The sequence below is a fragment of the Balaenoptera acutorostrata genome, chromosome 5 (assembly GCF_949987535.1).
Source record: "Balaenoptera acutorostrata chromosome 5, mBalAcu1.1, whole genome shotgun sequence".
Taxonomy (NCBI): Eukaryota; Metazoa; Chordata; class Mammalia; order Artiodactyla; family Balaenopteridae; genus Balaenoptera; species Balaenoptera acutorostrata.
Window position 1 is genome coordinate 54,890,847 of NC_080068.1, and position 21,618 is coordinate 54,912,464.

The following is a 21,618-nucleotide window of genomic DNA, read 5'->3' on the forward strand; positions in this document are numbered from 1 at the left end:
CACACTAGGATACACGTAGTGATGGGTTGAGTTCATTTGTGTTGTTTTGTTTAGTTTTCTTCTTTTTCTCTTTTATTTTATTCTTTTTTTGTGTGCTCATTTGTGTTTTAACTTTGGGGGAGTACTCAAAATTGTCAAATTTTAATTCATTGTCTTGCTCGTTTTCTGACCTTTTTTCTTGACTTCTTTGAAGTTTAAAAAAGTCATTCCAAAGTCATTCTATTTCAGGATCTACGTATAGAATTGGTTCAAAGGTCTTTATTAAAAAATTTTTAATGAAGAAAGTACATGCAAGACACACACACCCCCCCTTAATTTTCTTTCAGTACTCTTCATATTTTCTTATAACTGGGAACACATCAATAATATGTTTTTATGTGGGAACATCAAGGCAGTGTATAGATCTCTTCAGTAAATTAAGGAATGTTTCACATCTAGGTCTGCAAATGCAAAGGATTTGTACAATTCAAGCTTAATAACCTAATTTGGAAAAGTATTGTTGAGAAAAATAAAACTGGTTCCAGAAGCTTGGATTTAACAGTTCCACAGCCAAACAGATAGCAAGTTAGAATTGACATTTAGTTCATTAATTCTCATTAGCCTCTTAGTGAAGTCCTGGGAGAAGTTAGCTCCTCATATACTGTGACTTTTAATATCTTAAACACATACGATTAATTTTCACAGAATTGAATTGTAAGACCTCAAGAGGTTGATTGTTAATCAACTGTAAAAAACAAAATGAAACCTTTCTTACTAGATTCTTTTCATACACACAGTTAACCTTTGCATATTTGTCCGCATGAAGCAAAACAGGGTAGAAAACATTGTTAAAATGTATATGAAGAAAACTTATCTTGGGGAGGATTAAATCAGTGACCTGCTCTGTTGAGAGTACTTTTTCATGGGTGAATATCTATGTCCATTCTTACTTTATGCCCCACCTGTTGTCTTTGGACACCTGTGTTTGTTAGCTGTCGGAAATAATATGTATGCATGTTTTATTTTAATTTATTTTTAAAAAAATTTTTGGCTGCGTTGGGTCTTCGTTGTTGTGCATGGGCCTTCTCCAGCTGCGGCAAGCGGGGGCCGCTCTTAGTTGCAGTGCGTGGGCTTCTCATTGCGGTGGCTTCTTGTTGCGGAGCACAGGCTCTAGGCGCACAGTCTTCAGTAGTTGTGGCTTGAGGGCTCTAGAGCGCAGGCTCAGTAGTTGTGGCGCACAGGCTTAGTTGCTCCTCCGCATGTGGGATCTTTCAGGACACGGCAAGATCCGTCTGCATTGGCAGGCGGATTCTTAACCAATGCGCCACCAGGGAAGCCCTGCGTGTTTTATTTTAAAAGAGTTCAATGTAAAGTTACTTTGTACCATTTATGCCTGTTCACTTTTGCTTTGACATAGGTATATAGAGATATTTCCAAGCAGAAGGAATGAAGTTCGAACACATGTTGGTTCTCATAAGGGAAAGAAAATGGCATCTTCTCCCACTGCTAAGTATATAACAGAGCCAGAAATGGTCTTTGAAGAACATGAAGTAAGTGAGGATATCCGACCCATGACGGCTTTTGAAAGTGAGAAGGAAATAGGTAAGGATTTGCCTCTTACTGAAACTCATTGGGTCTGCCTTGTACGTTTTGATATTTGTTAAAGAAAAATTTTTTTTTATGACCATGTTGTATCAAATTGTAGATTATAGGACAAAGGGAATTGAGTTAAATGTTTAGTATGTCTTTGAGTGTAGTATGTGCTATGAATACAGTCGTCCCTCAGTATCCCCAGGGGATTGGTTCCAGGACCCACCGCGGATACCAAAATCCATGAATGCTCAAGTCCCGTAGGCAGCCCTCCATATCCACGGGTTCCACATTCACAGATATGGAGGGTTGACTATACATGCAGAAGGTCTTAATTATTTCATAGGTTTTTTTTTTTTTTAATTTAATCATTTTTGCAGATTCTTTGTCAAAACCTGGGTTGCACGTGTATAACAAAAAGAAGTAAGATGTCAGCATTTAAACTTAAGATGGGAAAAGATGTGTGTAGAGAGCAGGATTGTTGACTAAAGTAAGGTGTTTTGTTTGCCTCTGTGTTTAATTATTCCTTTGATTCTTAATCCCAAAGCAACATTTGGAATCTTTAAAGTTTGATAAATACTTTTTAAGTTTGTGCTCTAGGATTATCCTGTTACCATATTTATTCCTTTTTTTTTTTTTTTTTTTTAAAGTGACTGTAACTCAGGGAATTTCTCTTGTCTTTATTTTTTCATTCATAATCATTTTCCCGTCTCTCAGTTGTTAGAGAAAGGTACGTTCTTTTGTAATCTGGTAATGGTTTGAGACACTAAATCCTTATGAGTGTTCAGGTGATACTTGTTAGGCAGCAGAAATTTCAGATCATCTTGGCTTTTAAAATTGAAACCCTCTTCGTTACTAGGGTATTTCAAGAGTAATTGAGGATTTTGTCATAAAGATCATTCCTAATTATAATCTGCTAATAACTTTTGAAGTGTTTATGTTCTTGACAGTGCTTTTTGTCCCACTTCTTAGAATTGCCTAAGGAGATGTCAGAAAAGCTTCCAGAGGCTGCTGATTTTGGAACTACGTCTTCACTACATTTTGTCCACATGAGAGGATTGCCTTTCCAAGCCAATGCCCAAGACATTATAAATGTGTGTGGCTGTAAGATGTCCAATCTCAATAGCTTTGAACAGAAGTTGTAAAGTTTTGAACTTCTATTTAGGGAAGGTAGAGAAGAACAATATAGTATTTCTGTAGTGTCTTTGGACAGCAAGGTGGCGTCTCCACAGTTGTGGGGGCTTGTTTTATTTTCTTTGGCTGAGAGGTGTGGGTTTTATTACATTTTAAGATCATGTGTATAATGGATAATAGCATTTCATAGATGCAAAATAATATGGCGTAGGTTAAGTATTCAACGTAAAAAAGCTTGGTCTTTCTCTAAATTAGTTCAACCCATTCATTTTTAAAAATTGATTATTTAATTAATTAATTTGGTTGCACCGGGTCTTAGTTGTGGCATGTGGGCTTCTTAGTTGCGGCACGTGGGCTCCTTAGTTGTGGCATGCGCGAACTTTTAGTTGCGGCATCGAGCCAGGGCCCCCTGCATTGGGAGCAGAGTTTTATCCACTGCGCCACCAGGGAAGTCCCTCAACCCATTCATCTTTGAGTTTAAGAAAGAGACTCCGAGAGCATTTGTCACAGGGCAGTTATGTACTAGACACAAATCTAGTACTCCTAAATGCCTGGAGTTATCATTACACCATATAGCCTTCTTGCATCCAGCTTCCCTGATTTTTGAGAAAAGGAATTTTTAAAATATTTTCATTTTATGATAGATACTCTATGAAATGAAAAGATGAAATAACAAAGTCCTTATTGACTTCTTGAACTCCAGGATGTGTGCTTAAGGTAGATCCAAATCTAGGATCCAGTTAGTAGTGGGGCCTCAGAATTAGTTAGTAGTGGGGCCTCAGAATTGTCTTTATTATTTCAAAAAACCTATTAGGAATCATATTTTTACCCAAATGAAGGTTGAACAGTCTCATTAAAGAATTGGTTTGGTTTGGAATATTAACCACGCAGTGTGGTAGCTCTGTTTAGGTAGTGCTGATAAGAAACTTATTATCAGCTCCATATTTGATTAAAACATGGTAAAAATGAATTATTAAGAAATGAAGTGTAGGGACTTCACTGGTGGTCCAGTGGCTAAGACTCCACACTCCCAATGCAGGGGGCCCAGGTTCGATCCCTGGTTAGGGAACTAGATCCCACGTGCCACAACTAAAGGTCCCGCATGCCACAAGTAAGATCCAGTGCAGCCAAATAAATAAATAAATAAATATTAAAAAAAAAAAGAAGTATATTTGACGGACAGTTTTTAGAAACGGGAAAGGAGGTGTGTGGGAGGAATAATAAAAGTGGTCCTTGTTGGTATAAAGAAAAGTTTGATAACTATTGTATATTATTGTGTTGTATATATAGTTTAAGTTCTCTGTGAACAGATATTTGAAATGTAACCGTGAGTTCTCAGAAGATCAGAAGAGCCAGAAGAGGTGGTAGATGTGTAATTACGTTGTTGCTTAAAGAGATTTCCTAAAAATAAATTTATCAGGTGTATGAATCAAAGTCTGAAAGAACAATGCAGAGCCACCAGACTTCTAGAAATTGACCTAGTAACATTATGTTCCTTTTGGCTTCCTTTGTTTGTTGTTTAGTTTTTTGCTCCACTGAAGCCTGTTAGAATCACCATGGAATACAGTTCCAGTGGGAAGGCCACTGGAGAAGCTGATGTGCACTTCGATACCCATGAGGACGCTGTTGCAGCTATGCTCAAGGATCGGTCCCATGTTCGTAAGTGCTGCCCATGGTTTTTGTTGTTATTTTCGATGTCTATCTTTGTTTACAAATGCCTTTCTCTGTTTTTTGTGGGGTTTTTTGTTTTTTTGTTTTGAGAAAAGCCAGCATAAAGCACTTTTATTGCAATAATAAATCTTGAAACTCATATGTAGTACAGGGGGGTAGAGGTAGGGGTGGGGGAGTAAGCAGCAGTTTCTCTCACCAGATCACTACATAGGACAGCAAAGGGATGAGGTGGGGGAAGGAGAAGCCAGGAAACTCAGATCAGCAGGGGGAGCTGAGCATCAAAAAACAGGAGATGCTGAAGCTGTCATGACCAGCATCATTTTCTGAAGACAACACTCAGGGATTTGTCATGATGGCTGGGCTTTCGTGGGTGTTAAGTGTCTACAAACAGCACCTTCAATTTAACTTTCGATTAAAGTTCTTAAAATTTAGGAAGTGGAGCTTGGATAGCTATGAGATTACAAAAGTCCTAAATATCCATTAGAAAAACCATGGGCTGGGAAAAAAAGCCAGGTCATGAAGAAGGCTTCAGAGGTCCCTGCTGGCCTGGGGACAGACACCTGTAGTGTCCAACATCTCAGTGAAAACGATCTGCTTTCAAAAGGCAGAGGGTTAAGAACAGATCCTTTTTTGTCATTCTCAGACCATAGATATATTGAATTGTTCCTGAATTCATGTCCGAAAGGAAAATAAGACTTCCAGGGATTCCAGAAAATAAGGTAAATTTAAGAGGTGCAATTGTGTAAATTATTTTCAGTTGATAAGTTAATCATTAACTCACAAATTTATAATACGGTTGAAAACCATTCTCTTTTTAATAAACATCAAACTAATGATAATTGAAGCCTGACTATAAGGAATGAAATTCTCCTGGGAAATAGAATTCATTATGATCGTATAGTGGCTTTGAGTATTTTCCCCATTAGAATCTTTTTGTGTCATTCCCAACATTCATCATGCTATGTGCTTAAAAAGAACTTTTCATCTTAGTAGCTGTATATTATAATACACTGAAAATATGCCTTGTGTTAGCTTGTCGTCCTATAAAATTTACACACATTTCCTCAGTTCTAAGATATTTTTTAGATATTTGAAACCAGGGTGTGTCATGGATTTATACACTTAATGTAACACTGCTTCTTTTCCTGAAATGGTGTTATGAAAATTGTTGTCCTAGGAAGTACATAGATTTCAGAGTTTTATCTGTGACAAATCAACTAAATATGTTTTGATGTCCCTTCCCTGACTCAGTGCTATGTGTTGTCTTTTTCCCTGTAAAATCTTTTAATATATTGTATTGTGATCATTTTTCTACATGTAGTGGGGCATTCCTTTAAGACACTTAACCTGTAGTGATTTCTTGAAAACACATGGGGCATTTCTTTACTGTAGTTGTCATAGGCTATTTTTGGATATAAAGTCCCACAATCTCGTGGGACTTAAATATTTACATAGCTAAAATCTATGCAAAATATATTCTGTGCCCAACTCTGAAAATCTGCTATCTTCATACCAGGCTGCAAACACTTAATGCCTACCTAATAATTCTTCACCTTAGCTTAATTGGTTTGTCAGATAACTTGCAGTAAATCAGAAAGAAAAAAACTATTGAATTTGTAGTTTTAAATGGTATGGGAATGTGCACAACACTTTTTCATTTTGAGTAAGCATGCAACATTTTTTGTTTTATTTTCAGGATGAAGCAAGAAGCATTTCATTTGCACATCTTTCTTGGACATGGGATCTAAAGTTCCAGTTTTTTAGCAGCAACTGCTAGAGAAACCATTTGGGGGTTTCGGGTTAATTGCTTATAAGAAAAATTCCATAATAGACTGTTTAGAAAGAAAAAGGAAAGATTCAGTTTGGGATTATGAAATAAACCACAGATTTACTTTTTTGTTTAAACTGTCCAGGATCTGATTTAAAAATCTGGTCTTTATTTTATATGATTAAACAGTTTTCATAGATGATTTGTGACCCAGTGTAAAGACTACATATTTTTATTCAGCACTGTCCTTTAAAATCTTTCTCCCATTTTAAAAATGATCTGTTTGAGGTTTTGTTTTTTGCCTGTGAATTAAGAGCTCTGATGAGAAACTTTTCATGGAATGAAATCCTGATTATTTTAACCAAATACTCACCAAAGCAAGGAAAGGTTTCAGACCTTTGAACCATTATGGTTTGGCAGAGTTATTTTAATTTTAGGCGTATTTGGTTACTTAGATAGGGTTAGGAATTTTAAAAAAACAATCAAAACAAAAAATAAATACCACAGGTTAGTGAGTGTAAATGACAACAATTTGGCAGTTTTATGTCTTTAGAAATGTTTTGCCTTTCTAAGCCTTGTACTAAAGGCATTTAACATTGGTGCCTGTATAATTAAGGAGGCAATTACAGTCTTAATGTAAAAGTTGTCTGACCCCTGCCCCCAACCTGTTTTTGATTTTGGGGTAGACCTTAAGGTGTGTGTTAGTCTCAATACTGTGAAGTGACATGTCATAACAGTCCTGACTGGTAAGGACATTAATGGCTTCACTTGAATTTAAACCAGCTCTAGATAGGAAAAAATCTGAGTCTCCTCATTTGCTTTTTCAGTGGGGTAGCACATCCCATATTTTAGAACAAGTAGGGGTGCCTTGCTTAACTAAAAATAGCATTTAATGTATAATCGTGTGAAAGGATTATGGATAAAGCTGTATTTCTGTCACATTGTGGCAGTACTTTCTGCTTTAATATTAAACAGCTTGTTATTTAAATATTGGATCAAAATGGCTGGCTTCAAAATGTAGTCATTAATAAACTAACTTTATGTGTACCTGTGTAGGAGAATCAAAGTCCTGTATGTTTTCTTTGCCTTGTTCCTGTTCTCAGGGTGACGACTGTCACGTGGTTACCAGGAGAAGCAATTCTAGTTCTTAAAGTTTAATTAGCCCAGATTTCTGAGAGGTGGTATCTGGAAGAGAGATTATGTCTTCTCTCACTTAATACATAACCATCTTTGATTACCAGCTAAGATACGGAATCACTGTACTGTAAGTAGTCAATAAATGAAGGTTTGTTTCAGGCTGAAGATTACCTAAGAGTATTTATTTTGGAGTGTGTGAATCAACCTAGTACATTTTTATTACATCAAGTCCTGGTATATTATTATAAGAAGAAATGGTTAATTTGTAGTTGTTTGCTTTTATCATCCTATAAGAGCATGATTCAGTCAACCAGCTTAACATCTTCCTTATTACGACCTAAATAGAAATGTATTTTCATATGTGGTTGAATGTATTGAGCTATAAGAACTGGTGTCTATAGCCGTATGAGCTACTAGAATGCAATCTTTTCTTTCTCCCTCTAGCAGTAGGTCTGTGGAAAAAAACCTGTAGTGTTGATTAGGATTGGGGTTGGTGAGGAATTAATTCATTTGCAATTACTTTATTTTAAACCTAATGAGGGACTTCCGTGGTGGTCCGGTGGTTAAGACTTCGTGCTCCCAATGCAGGGGGCCAGAGTTTGATCCCTGGTCAGGGAACTAGGTCCCGCATGCCGCAACTACAGGCCCGGTGCAGACAAATAAATAAATACGTTAAAAAAAAAAAAAAAAGCTAGAAGTTTCCCTTGCACATCTATCTGAAAAGAATGGGAGCAAAGCATTAAGATATTATGTGGTGGGTAAGCTTGAAGGGTGTATCTTCTTGTCACACTAGTGGCCAAGTTCTCAGAAAAAAGGTGGGCATTCTTGGGAAGTCATCCTACGAATTCATATACTTTCCTGTACTTCCTTTAGTAGGTTATTGCTCATGATTTACGTTAGTAAATGAATAATTGCTGACAAGGCAAATGTAGTTACTAGAAAGGGAAGAAAAACAGATAATAGAATAACAGTAATCTTTTATTTTTATCCAATCTAAAGACATACTTCTCCCTCTTGAAATTTGACAAGACTGGATTATGCATCATCATTTGCTATTGCAAGAAATAATGACAGTGAATTCTGCTCTTCTCTTTGGGTCCTCTTTGTCTTTATAATTTCCTTTGTGGTAAAGCTCTCAGAAATAGTGGGATTGGATATGTCCAGGTTACCCGTATCCTGCTTTGGCTAGCTCAAAAGAATTGCAAGGGAAGACACATACGGAGCATGTAGATACCAAGGAGAAGATTATTGAAGATTGTGATCTGATCTGATACACTCACTTTTGCCAGAGAATTCAGCAGAACCATTTTGTGCTTGTCTTTCTACGTCTGGGTGAGACGCTTCTGCCAGGTGGCGAGGGAGACTGAATGCTGTGGAGCAGTAGGCTGTAAATCCTTCTCACTTCTGTGGTGTGGAGAGAAAGAAGCAGGAGAAAGCCACTTCCATCTAGGTGACACTTTGGGGCAGTGACCCTGCTTATTATTAGTTAACATGCCCTATTGGCATCCTCTGCCCGGAACAGTCGCTTAGCAGATTCTCACTTAGAGATTTTTCTCTGGATTACATCTTGATCATTTTATAATTTAAAACCTTCCATTATTTTGAGCGTTTTCCCTAAATTATGTGAAAGGGTTCACATTCAATTGATAGGACCTGTATTATAGAGTAGAATGGTATATCTCAGCAGTAAAGTGCCTAAGTTCCAGGGCTTTGAAAAAAAAAAATTGCCCTAATGTAGTAGGAATACATTTTTCCTGCCTGAATTCAGCAGATCAGAAAATAAATCTCTGAAGTTTGTACGAAGGGAATAAAGCTGCTATAAACATTTGTGTGTAGGTTTTTGTGTATACATAAGATTTCAACTCATTTGGGTAAATACCAAGGAGTGTGATTGCTGGATCATATGGTAAGACTATGTTTAGTTTTGTAAGAACCTGCCAAACTGTCTTCCAAGATGGCTGAACCATTTAGCATTTCTACCAGCAAAGAATGAGAGTTCCTGTAGCAACTCATCCTTGCCAGCATTTGGTGGTGTCAGTGTTTTGAATTTTACCTATTCTAATAGGTGTGTAGTGATACTTAGTTTTAATTCGCAGTTCCATAATGTGCAAGATGTTGACATCTGTATATATTCGCATCAGCATATTGTCTTTGGTGAGGTGTGCAGATCTTTTGCCCAGTTTTTTTAGTTGGGTGGTTTTCTTACTGAATTTCAGGAAGAGGATATAGGAAGGTTTAATTTGGTTCTTAAACCTTGATGATACGAAAATAAATAGAATAATTTTAAAATTTTGTGGTTTCTTTGAAGGAAATAAAATTCAAGAGATATGAAGGGCTATACAGTGAGCAGTTTCCTTCCCATCCTACACTTCAGCCACTTAGTTCCCCTTCTCAGGCAACCCTGTCATCAGTTTCTAATGTAAACTTCCAGTGATTTTACTGTATAGATAAGCAAATATTAATAGGCATTTTCATTTATTTTAAAAATATAAATTATAGCATACTATGCATACTATTCTGTACATTTCTTCCCATTTAATTACATCCTAAATATTTTATATCAGTATATAAAATCCTTTCTCATTTTTTAAAATGATTGTACAGTGTGGGTGTATTTAATTTAACCTGTCCTTACTGATGAAGGTGTAAATTGTTTCCAGTCTTTTGCTGTTATACTGCTGAAATGAATTACCTTGTATAAATTTGTATCATTTTGTACATACATAAATTTCTCTGTAGGATAAATGATCAGAGTATGTGCACTTGTAATTTATATCTAAAATTCAGTTGATATCTATAATTTGTTTTTCCTTAGTTTGCACCAGCAATGCAAAAGTGTCCATTTCCCCATAGCCCCCCAACACAGTGTATTAGCAATCTGTTCTTTGCCAATCTGCCAAGGTTAAAAAAAACACACAGAATGGTATTCTCTTATGATGGAGCATTTCTTCATGTTTAAGGGGTTTTGGGATTTTTTTCCTATAAATTTGTCTTCATATCCTTTCCCCATTTTTCTTTTTCTCTTATAATCCCCCTCTACTTATCCTCATTAATTTTAAAGCAAATTCAAGACAGCATCATTTTATCTGGATATATTTCAGTGCACATCTCTCTTAGAAAAGGACTTAAAAAAGTACCATCATTCCTAAAAATACTAATTTCTTATCAAATATCTATATGAAATGTCATTTTAAAAAAGTATATTTGAATCATGATCTGAACAACAGTCCACACATTGCAATGGTTATTATGTCTCTTTTTTCCCTTGCAACATGTTTTAATAAAAAAATTCAAGTATCTGGAAAAGTTGGATTAAAAACATGCCTATACCTACCACCTAGATTCTACAAGTAACATTTTGCCATATTTTCTTCATCATGCATCTGTGCACCCATCAGTCTTTTTTCTTTATGTGTGTCAAAGTCGTAGACATCTATACTTGAATCTTAAGCTTTGTGGCATCCATATCATTAAGTGGACTTCTTGTTCTTGAGGTAAAATTTACAGTGAATTGAACAAATACTAATTTGATGAGTTTTGACATACAGCTGTGTAACCCAAACCCCTTACAAGCTATGGAACATTTCCATCACATCAGAAAATTTCTTTAGTCAATTCCTGCACCTCTCCCATCCCTTCTTATTAGGATTTTGTCTTCACCATAGATTAGTTTGGCCTATTCTAGAACTTCATAGAAATGGAATCAGTATGTATTATTGTGTAAATTTCTTCCTCTCAGCATGTGTTGAGATTCATCTATGTATTTCGGCTTTGTTCCTTTTCACTGTTGAGTAGTATTCCATTGTATGACTATGCTACAGTTTAACCTTTCACTTGTCGGGTGAAGAGCTTGTGGGTGCTGGGCTGTTTCCAGTTTTTGGCTATTATGAATAAAGTTGCTGTGAATATCCTGTGCAAGGCTTCTTGTGGACCCACGTTTTAATTTCTTTGGGGTAAGTACTTAGTAGAATATCCTAAATTGCAAGGTTGATATATTTTTAATTTTACTAGAAATTGACATACCCTTTTCCAGAGTGGTCATCCTGTTTTAAACACCCACAAACAATATGAGAGTTCCAGTTGGTCCACATCCTCACCATCTGATGTTTTCAGCCTGTAATTTTAGCCATTCTGTATGTAGTGGTATTTCATTGTGGTTTTCATTTGCTGTCCCAGTAAATGATGTTGAGCATATTTTCATAAGCTTATTGACCATTTAAATATCTTTAGTGAAATTGAAGTGCCTGTTTCTTATTTCTTTTAATCTTATGTTTCCCCTTCCATTTCTTTTTTCCCTTCTTATTTGTTGAAGAAATGCAATAAACCTTTAGAGGTTTTCCACAATCTGAGTTTCGCTGATGACCTTTCAGTGATGTTAAATGAGCACTTTTCTATTGTGTTTGGTCTTTTTCTTAATTAATTGGCTTAATTGGCGGGAGACCTTGCAATGAGCTGGCTTTAAATACCGCCCCCCCACCTCCCCCACCCCCCGACAATTTGTCACTTTATTTGCTTATCATGGCAGAAATTGTTTTTATGTGGTAGATTTCTTTTTTTTTTTTTTTTTTTATGTGGTAGATTTCTTAAATCTCCCCTTTTATGGCTTCTAGGTTGTGTCAGAATTAGGACATCCCAGTGAAATGATTTTGAAAGCACCTGGTGATAAAGCATGAACGTGTGTAGCCAAGGTAGACTCTAGAATATGGACAGCTCAGTGAAACCCACAAGGATCACCAAGGTACATTAAGAATAAGCTTTTCAAATGATCCAGATTAAATTTGAAGCCTGTGAAACTTCACAAGTATATTCAAAGACTTGTGATCCCAAAACATGCTTGGTTCTAACTGAAATAAAGAGGCTCTCCACCTTTCTGCCACTTGATGATGACATTTGGGAATAAAGACCAGAACTGAGAAACCAAGTTACTCAGAATTTCTGATAGGCTGGCTGTAATTCCATCCATTTTTTGTCCCCTCAAGAGAGCAAATGGGGGAATACAAGTGATAATATTGAGCTAATTTTTAACTTCTAATTTACAGGAGTAAACTATTTGTGATAGACCTTATAATTGAATATGAATGATTCTAATCTGCTGAAAAGCAGCAACCCAAAATGGCATGGTAGTACTGCTGCCTGGAAACTTGTTCAGTCTTTCTACCCCACTATGCATTGGAGTCCTGAGTTATCTCTCTTTACCAAGCTTAGTTATTAACTCAGGAATCTGACAGCACTGCTTACAGTTGGTCTCTGGTTCTATTTTTAACTATGTTTACATTTCAAGATGATATGCTGTCTTTGAATAAAGTTTGTCTTTTATTCTAGGTATAAAAACTGTGCTTGTCAGATACTTGATTTCTGATTTGGTAGATTGGCATGCTTGCAAAAATCTCTTATACAAAAGTAATTAATGTGTTAACAACAAAATCAACTGTCCTCAGGAATGTTGAGAATAAAATAGAAGACCTCAATAATTGACAATCCCCAAGCTAAGAAATGTCTAAGAATCATTAAGATTTGACCTGGGAGAACATCTGTGGGGTTATTAGGCTAAGTTATTAGAAAGATGCTTTACTATATATCAAAACATGCCACTTACTTCTGAAATATAATTCTTTAAAAAGGGCTACATTTTCTCTTGGGCAAAGCTGAAGTGAGGCTGTAATATAGGCGGGGGCCCTGAGAGTTACTTCAAAATCATTAGGCCATACCTGGAGTCCTTTTACAGAATGGTTAAATTCCCTTTAAGAGTATCATCATACATTTTTTTTTCCGACTTTCACTATTTTTTATTACTAGGTGGTTTTTTTTTCCATTAAATTTTTTTAAAAAATTGAAGTATAGTTGATTTACAATGTTGTGTTAGTTTCAGGTGTACAGCAAAGTGATTCAGTTATACATATCTATATCTATTCTTTTTCAGATTCCTTTCCCATATAGGTTATTAGAAAGTACTGAGTATAGTTCCATGTGCTGTAAAGTAGGTCCTTGTTGGTTATCTGTTTTATACATAGCAGTGTATATATGTTAATCCCAAACTCCTAATTTATCCCTCTCCACTGCTTTCCCCTTTGGTAACCATAAGTTTGTTTTCTATGTCTGTGGGTCTATTTCTATTTTGTATATGTTAATTTGTATCTTTTTTTTTTTTTTTTTAGATTCTACTAATAAGTGATATATATTTGTCTTTCTCTGTCTGGCTTACTTCACTCAGTTTGATAAACTCTAGGACCATACATGTTGCTGCAGATGGCATTATTTCATTCTTTTCTATAGCTGAGTAATATTCCATTCTTTATCCATTCATTGATGGACATTTAGGTTGCTTCCATGTCTTGGCTATTGTAAATAGTGCTGCAGTGAACATTGGGGTGCATGTATCTTTTCAAATTATCATCATACATTTTTATAACTTGACTGTAAATAATGAATGAACCAAGGACGTTGTGCTGAGCTATAAATCTGATTTAAAATCCTCACGCTGAGGAAAATTCTCAGATTCTATTTGGAAATAAACTGCATTTAGGGAGTTTAGTCAAATTCTATTAGGTCAGACCTGTAGTTGTTTTGAGTATGAAAGCACAATTTTTTAAATTTAAATAAACTATTTCAAAATAGCTTGAGATATACAAAAATGTTGCAAAAGTAGTAGAATTCCTACGACTACCTCACCCAGTTTCCCTACTGTTTACATCTTACATTGCTACAATATATGTCACAACTAACTTTAGTACATAACCATGAACTAAATTCCAGACTTCATTCAGATTTTATTAGCTTTTCCCTAATATCTTTCATTCCAGGATCCCACATTACATTAGTCTTCGTGTCTCCTTAACCTCAGTCTTTCTTGTTTTTGATGACCTGATAATTTTAAGGAGTACTGGTTAGATATTTTGTTGTATGTCCCTCAGTTGGAGTTTTCTGAGGTTTTTCTCATGTTTAGACTGGGGTTATTGGTTTTGCAGAGAAAGAATACAAAGGTGTCATTCTCACTGCATTCATCTTATCAAGGATTCATGTTATCAACATGACTTATCACTGACCATGTGAATTTTGATCACCTGACCAAAATAGTGTCTCCTAGGTTACTATAAAGTTCCTTTTTTCTCTTTCTATAGTCTCCTTTCTCGAAGTTACTAAGCACAGCCCACATTCAAGAGGTGGGGAGGTAAGCTCCACTTACCTGAAAGAATAGCTACGTAAATTATTTGGAATTTTTCTGTATAGGAGAGATGACATTTTTTCACCATTTATTTAATCCTTTATATTAAAATGGACTTGTAGGTATTTTATACTCTGGGTAATAATCCTATTCTACGTTATTCTCACATTTTTTCAGCTTTACCCATTGGGAGCTTTTAGCTTGTTCCTGTATCCCTTTGAGAATCAGCCATTTCTCCAAGGGGTCCTGGTTCCTTTTATTGGAGAATGATATTAGAAACCAAGGTTTGGTTTCTAATGAAAGATTGGGCATTGGGTGTGCCCAGTGCTACTGGGGTGTCGACTTCCAGACCCTCTCAGCAGATGGGGCTTTATGTCTGTGTACCAACCCATATATACATACATATCTAATTATTTTCTGTATCCAACTGGAAAGCATGGTATTTTAAAAATCGTGGTAAAATATACATAACAAACTTTACCATTTTAATCATTTTTAAGTGTACATTTTTGTGGCATTAAGTACATTCATATTGTGTAAACACCACCACTACCATCCATCACCAGAACGTTTTCATCTTCCCCCAACTGAAACTCTGTATCCATTTCCCCCTTCCCCAAGTCCTCGGAAACCACCATTTTACTTCATCTCTGCCATTCTACTATCTATGAATTTGACTGCTCTAGGCACTTCAAACAAGTGGAAACCTATTTGTCCTTTTGTGACTGGCTTATCTCACTTATGTCCTCAAGGTTCATCCATGTTGTAGTGTCAGAATTTCCTTCCTTTTTAAGGCTGAATAATACTCCCTTATATGTATCTGTCACATTTTGTTTATCCATTCATCAGTCAATGGACACTTGGGTTGCTTCACCTTTTGGCTATTGTGAATAATGCTGCTATGAATGTGGGTGTATGAATAATTGGTTCGAGTCCCTGTTTTCATTTCTGGGTATATACCCAGAAGTGGAATTGCTGTATTATATGGAACTTTTCTTTATGAACCAACCACGATACTGTTTTCCACAGTGGCTGTAACACTTTACATTGCCACCAACAGTGCACAGGGGTTCCAATTTCTCCACAAGTTTTTAATTTTGATGAAGCCCAACCTATTTTTTCTTATGTTGCCTGTGCTTTTGGTGTCTTATCCAAGAAACTGCTACCAAATCCAGTGTCATGAATCTTTCTCTCTTCTATGTTTTCTTCTAAGAGTTTTATAGTTCTAGCCCTTATGTTCAGATCTTTGATCCATTTCGAGTTAATTTTGTATATGTTGTAAAGGTCCCTCTTAATATTTTTGGCATGTGGATATCCAGTTTCTCCAACATCAGTTTTGAAAATACTTTCCTTTCCTCATTGAATAGTCCTGGCACCCTTGTCAAAAATAATTTGACCATATATGTGAGGGTTTATGTCTATGCTCTCTATTCGATTGGTCACTACGTCTGTCTTTATGCCAGGACCATACTGTTTTAATCACTGTAGCTTTGTAGTAAGTTTTGAAATCAGGAAGTGTGAGAGACATTGAACTTTGTTCTTTTTCAAGATTGTTTTGGCTATTTAGGCATCCCTTGAGGTTCTACAGGAATGCTTCTATTTCTGCCAAAAATATTGGGATTTTTGATAGAGATTACATTGAATCTGTAGATGGTTTTGGGTAGTATTGGCAATGTTTTGTAGTTTTTGGTGTACAAGTCTTTTGCCTCTGTGGTTAAGTTTATTCCTAAGTATGTTATTCTTGGTGATGCTAAATGGTGGAAAGCACAATTTTTAAGGAAGAAAGGCCTAACATGTCGAGGTATTCATGACTTGGTCCCCTTGCTTTTGTGGGCAGCTGCACTAATAACAGATCTTTGGAGCTTTGTTTTATTTAAAAAAACAAAAACCGAAATGCTATATAGCTTATGTGCATTTCAAAATCAAATCTCAAGTGGCTAATTACTTATTCCTCCTTAAATTCCATGTGGCCTCTTTTCAATTTAATTCAAAATTAATTATAAAATAACTTTTGCTAATTCAGGATAATTCCCCACATTATCTGTAGCACTTAGAACAGTGCTAGCACATATATGTGGTAAAAAATAAGGAGAATGAAGAATCACAAGAAATAAATATTTAAAGGGAAAAAAATGACAATCAACAAACAAGGCTAGAATTATTAGATTTTATTTTTCCCTACTACTTTTAAAACTCAGCTTCACCAAGTAACAGGTCAGACTTCTGCAGTAACAACTCTTTTCAGGGCTGTAACCCTTTTCAGGAGACAGAATTTATCAAATATGGTTCCAGGATGTTTCCACCCCATAATTCTAAGCCACTTACAGAATCATATCTTCTTAGGTCTTAACTGGAATCAAACAATCTAGACACAGGTAACATAATCAAAAGAGCATAAACCATTTCTTTTCCTTCCCCTGCTGAATGCACTTCCCTCTTTTTCCCCAAAGGGTTTGTTACTAAGAGATGTTGAAGTATCTTACTTTCCAAGAAACCTGTCTACCAGTTCTGAATCTGAGCCTGGAATAAGGGATCTCTTATTCACAGAAGAATTTAATAAATATTCTAAGCTAATTATTCTCAGCCAAGACAAATTAAATTTGTTTTACTCAACACCTGACATAGCTTTGCTTCAGTACTTCCTACTTGCAAAAGTCAAACCCTATCTTTAAAACCCCTTATAATTTCCATGACTGAGAGGAAAGAGGGAGTGGGGAAGAGCTGGCTTGTTGTGTAGTAGGGGATTCTGAAAAGGGCAGATATTTAGTTTTGAAGTCACTAAGTGGAAAAACAGCAAATGTTCTTCCTCCTTATTCTGATAATAACACATTTAGGCCAGAACTAGAAAATTCTGGTCCTAAAACTATAATATATTATAATAGTTTTAAGTACATTCAAAATTTATATTACTCTTTAATTTCTTTTCCCTGAGTTTGGGTTCACAGTTTGGTAGAGATACTTTAAAGAAGAGGTAGTTAGTGGGGGTAAAGAAGAAATAACGTTTGTGTCTAGCAGCATCTGGGAAAATATGTAACATCTGTCATTTCAATCTCAGTTAACAATTATCTTTTCCTCTTGAATCTGAAAATGTAACAGAGGGATGATCATTTTCCTTTTTTTTCTTATCCGCCAAGGACCCTCTCTCCTATAACATCCACCCCAGTAGTATTATCACTATTCATAAAAATGAACAGCCCTTCCAAACGCTCCAAAGTGGGGTTGTTTAGATTTAGCAGAGAGAGGCTCAACTGAGTAACTTTTATTCATACAGTCATTAGAGAAAATGAGCAAAATTCCAGCACTGCCAACCACTGCCTTTTCTCCCTGGACCTGGTTTATTTAAATCATTCCTGTCAATTCTTGAGTTGATTCTAAAGTCTGGGCTCTAGGGGATCCTGACATCTAACACAGGTAGAGACATTTTGGTCCAGATCTCAGCCTCCAGTCTTACAATGGGCTGCTGGAATACTGTTTCATCAGATGCTCATGACAGGGATTGCAAACTCGCTCAGGCTTGATACTTGAAGGAAGAGGCAGTTCGTTTGTTGAGCAGGCATTACAGAAGGTTCCTCTGCAGTTCTTACACACATTCTACAAGGAGAAGGGGAGGTCAGGTGGGTAACAGAAGAGCAGGGCATAAGGATGCATGGGATATAAGAGGCCAAATATGATAGATGCTCAATGTCTAATAAAATACTGGCTGAATGTGTGCTGTGTGCCACACAGTATCTAACTAAACAATCTGTCTACAAAGAAGCATACGGTCTAGTTCTTAGATCTAAATGAAGAGAAGCATTTCCACAGAATGCAAATGAACAGATAATACAATAATTATTTATCTTTAGAATATATACTTTCATTTATATTCACCTTTAGGTGGGCTAATTCTAAAATTAGTTTGCAATTACCCAAGCATACTTCAAATAAGGCAGGCAGTGACCTAGCCATGGGTAGGGTTGGGTAACTGATGTAAGATTAAAAACTTTGGGCTTCCCTGGTGGCGCAGTGGTTGAGAATCTGCCTGCCAATGCAGGCGACACGGGTTCGAGCCCTGGTCTGGGAAGATCCCACATGCCGCGGAGCAACTGGGCCCGTGAGCCACAATTACTGAGCCTGCGCTCCGCAACAAGAGAGGCCGCGATAGCGAGAGGCCCGCGCACCGCGATGAAGAGTGGCCCCCACTTGCCACAACTAGAGAAAGCCCTCGCACAGAAACGAAGACCCAACACAGCCATAAATAAATAAATAAATAAATAAAGTTTAAAAAAAAACTTTGCTGAGCATGAACTGAAAGTATAATTTCTAATACACTGATGTGCTCAATGCTTTCCTGTGATGCTCTACAAGCACATCCTTTGGGGTTATCAGTGCAGCAGGAGCACAGCTTCCTGCATCCTTTTTATTGGGAAGTTAGTCTCTTTATTAAGCATTTTGAGTCTTTAGTGGCCAAACTGTGGGACAGCATGTGGGTCATTATGGCAGTGCCACTGGTAAAGCTGTGATAGGTTGGTGCACACATAGCTCCAAGGGTCCCTATTTAAAGGCTGTGAAGAATGGCTTCCCCCATAAATAATGCTTCTTTTCCCCAAACAATTCATCTTCCTGAGGGTGCAGCAGAGGTGGGGGGGTCATTTTTATTTGAAAGCCTGGGAGGAATCTTCCTCTGACATATTGCAGTTAGTTTGCATGGCTTAGAAAAGAAAAGCCAGAATTAGATTAGCAGCTTCTTCTGTTTGGGAACACATTTCTCTAAATACAACCTCCAATTCCATAAAGGCAGTTCATCTTTATCTGCTTCTGCTAATTTAAGACTAGGTCATACTACAATTTTGCTTGTTAAAATTTAGCAGGATCACAAACGGTGGCACGCAGGTTGTAACCCAGAATTTGGGCACGTTTCCTTCTCTTCTAAGCACTTGTTTCTGACATTCATTTGTCCATAACATTTCTTGAGCATCTACTATGAACTGGGTACCATATCAGATGCTGGGGGATCCTACTGTGAGCAAGGCACAGCTATGGCTGTCAAAGACACTTACTTTTCCTGCATGCTTCCTTCACCCTGCTGACTCTAGGATAACAAGCTGGGTAGGGGTTTAGGCAGAGACCCTTGAGGATCCAAGGGGAGAACAAGTGATTTGGTGGAGAAAGAGCTCATTTCCCTCTCAGAGGCTGTTTCCCCAAATAATTCAAAGAACCAAAGAACCCCCCCCCCCGACCCCGCCCCAACCTATCTTCTCTGATCTAAGCAGGATGGAGTACTGGAAGGAGTATAGACGTTGGAGCCAAAGTCAGGTTGCATCTGGGCTTTCAGTAACTGGGATAATGCACTTGACACCTCTGAGCCCCAGGTTCTTTATAAAATGATGGCACAGAGGACACAAGCTTAACAAGAACAAAGACTTGGGACTCGGTCTACATTTTGTTCATTACTCTTTCTCCGGCACGTGGAATAGTACATTCTGCATAGTAGGCACTCAATAAATATTTACTTATAAATTTATGTTTGTTTTAAATTACTTATATAGTTAATTTGTATTTAATATTTTAATGGGGACTTACTAACATGACTTAACGGGACTGAAAAAAAATAGGTACACACTAAATGCTTGCTCCTTTTGCTTTTCTCCCCACTCTCTGCACTCTATACAGCGAAGTCCCTATCGTGAGAAGCGGCTAGTGGTGCAGTGGGCGTCCCTGTGAAGCACCTGTTCATTTCTCGCCACTGTTACCTTTGTTAGGCTGCAGTCTTCCTGGCACAGCTGACACGTCTGTGGCTTTTCAGAGGGCAGCGGCGGATCCTAAACCACACAGTGAGCCAGTTAGTTTCCCTTAGCCCCGGAAATACCAGCATTTTCAGAATATGCATTTTTTAGTTACAAAATTAATATAATCACACTACAGGCTATCTGGAAACTAGAAAAACAAATTACATATAGTCTCACCACCTTATATACAACTCTGATAATCCTATCATTATCCTTGGTGGTCTTTTAATTTTTATAATAAAGTAACGTGATTTTATCTATATAAAGAAAATTCATGTATATAAATGTAAAAAGCTAAAAAAAAAGAAAGCCCCATCCCTCTTGTCTTATTCTATCACCAAGAATGGAGGGAGTAGGCTTCATTCTATCCTAATAGATAGATGACAGTAGTGACTCAGACATAGTAGCATTTATCAGTTTTCTCATGGAGTTGTCATCTACCACTATATTTGTAAATGTTTGGTTATTTCTAAGTGATCAAGAAGTATTTTTTCTCTTTATTTTATATAAGGGAAGACTAAGGGAAAGGGAGGTACAGTGAGCTCTCAGGTCCCGCGGTATGTCAAAGAGAACCTCAGATAGGAAGCTAAGAGCTGCTGTTTACTTAGTAAATCGCTCAAAACTGTGCTACTTCCTGTGAGTGTTTCAGCCAAATGCATGTTTGTTTAGGATATTATTAAAAGGATGGGACGCAGAGGCCTGTATGCATTCGTCTACCTCTCTTGCTGCCTTGTTTACAGCTAGGCATGGTCCAGCCAACTACTTAATTTATACAAGATGTTTTAGGACGGGAGACTCAGTTACCTGTTCATTCACAGGGTGAGACTGCAGCCTACAATGGGAAAGTAAAAACAGTAACTAATAGCAACATATTTCCTTTTTCATCATTTCAAAAGCACAGAAAAAGCAATACCATGGTTCTTTTATGTTGCTGAGACCAAAGTAATTATTAATGTTGACCTCCAAGGAGAGGAAATTTTGGTTGTTAAATCTATTACTAGAATATGATCCTACATTATGCTAGTAGATTCCTGTTTAAAAATAGATTGGAGTTACATTTTGTTTCCTTTTTACTACCAAGAAAATAGTGGTTATGTTTCCCAACCTGCAAAACGTCAATGGCCAAGGCCATACATTTTAATAGCTTTTTTCCTGTCCAATATTATGGAAACCTACCCATTATCATATGTCATGTATTAGTCCCTTCTCCCACGTACCCATTCAGATTGAAATATTGCTTCATGATACCAGCTGAGCTAACCCCAATTTTCCCAACTTGGAACAGAACTTATACAAGAGGAGAAGCAAAGCCTCCTCCTCAGCAAAGCCTCAGCTCTGGGGAAAATGGACCACAGATCTACAATGGTTCCAATTCTCTTTGGTTGAGTGGCAGTGTGACCATCGGTGTT

The 21,618-nt window shown here is 36.9% G+C and overlaps 2 protein-coding genes across 7 annotated transcripts in view; one reads left to right on the plus strand and one right to left on the minus strand.

Moving 5' to 3' along the window:
• The window catches only part of GRSF1 (G-rich RNA sequence binding factor 1), a 50,617-nt gene extending 43,168 nt beyond the window's left edge, over positions 1-7,449 (plus strand). For both annotated transcript variants that reach the window (XM_057546353.1, XM_007193574.3), the window contains 5 exons: positions 1,397-1,581; positions 2,542-2,663; positions 4,227-4,362; positions 5,018-5,093; positions 6,071-7,449. In XM_057546353.1, coding sequence (XP_057402336.1) covers positions 1,397-1,581; positions 2,542-2,663; positions 4,227-4,362; positions 5,018-5,067 — 493 coding nt within the window. In that variant the 3' untranslated portion in view covers positions 5,068-5,093; positions 6,071-7,449. The remainder of the gene's footprint in view (positions 1-1,396; positions 1,582-2,541; positions 2,664-4,226; positions 4,363-5,017; positions 5,094-6,070) is intronic.
• Positions 7,450-16,594: 9,145 nt separating this feature from the next.
• The window catches only part of RUFY3 (RUN and FYVE domain containing 3), a 90,005-nt gene continuing 84,981 nt past the window's right edge, over positions 16,595-21,618 (minus strand). For all 5 annotated transcript variants that reach the window (XM_057546335.1, XM_057546333.1, XM_057546334.1 and 2 more), the window contains 3 exons: positions 21,014-21,041; positions 20,174-20,242; positions 16,595-18,032 (listed from right to left, as the gene is read on the minus strand). In XM_057546335.1, the coding sequence (XP_057402318.1) occupies positions 17,889-18,032; positions 20,174-20,242; positions 21,014-21,041 (241 nt within the window). In that variant the 3' untranslated portion in view covers positions 16,595-17,888. The remainder of the gene's footprint in view (positions 18,033-20,173; positions 20,243-21,013; positions 21,042-21,618) is intronic.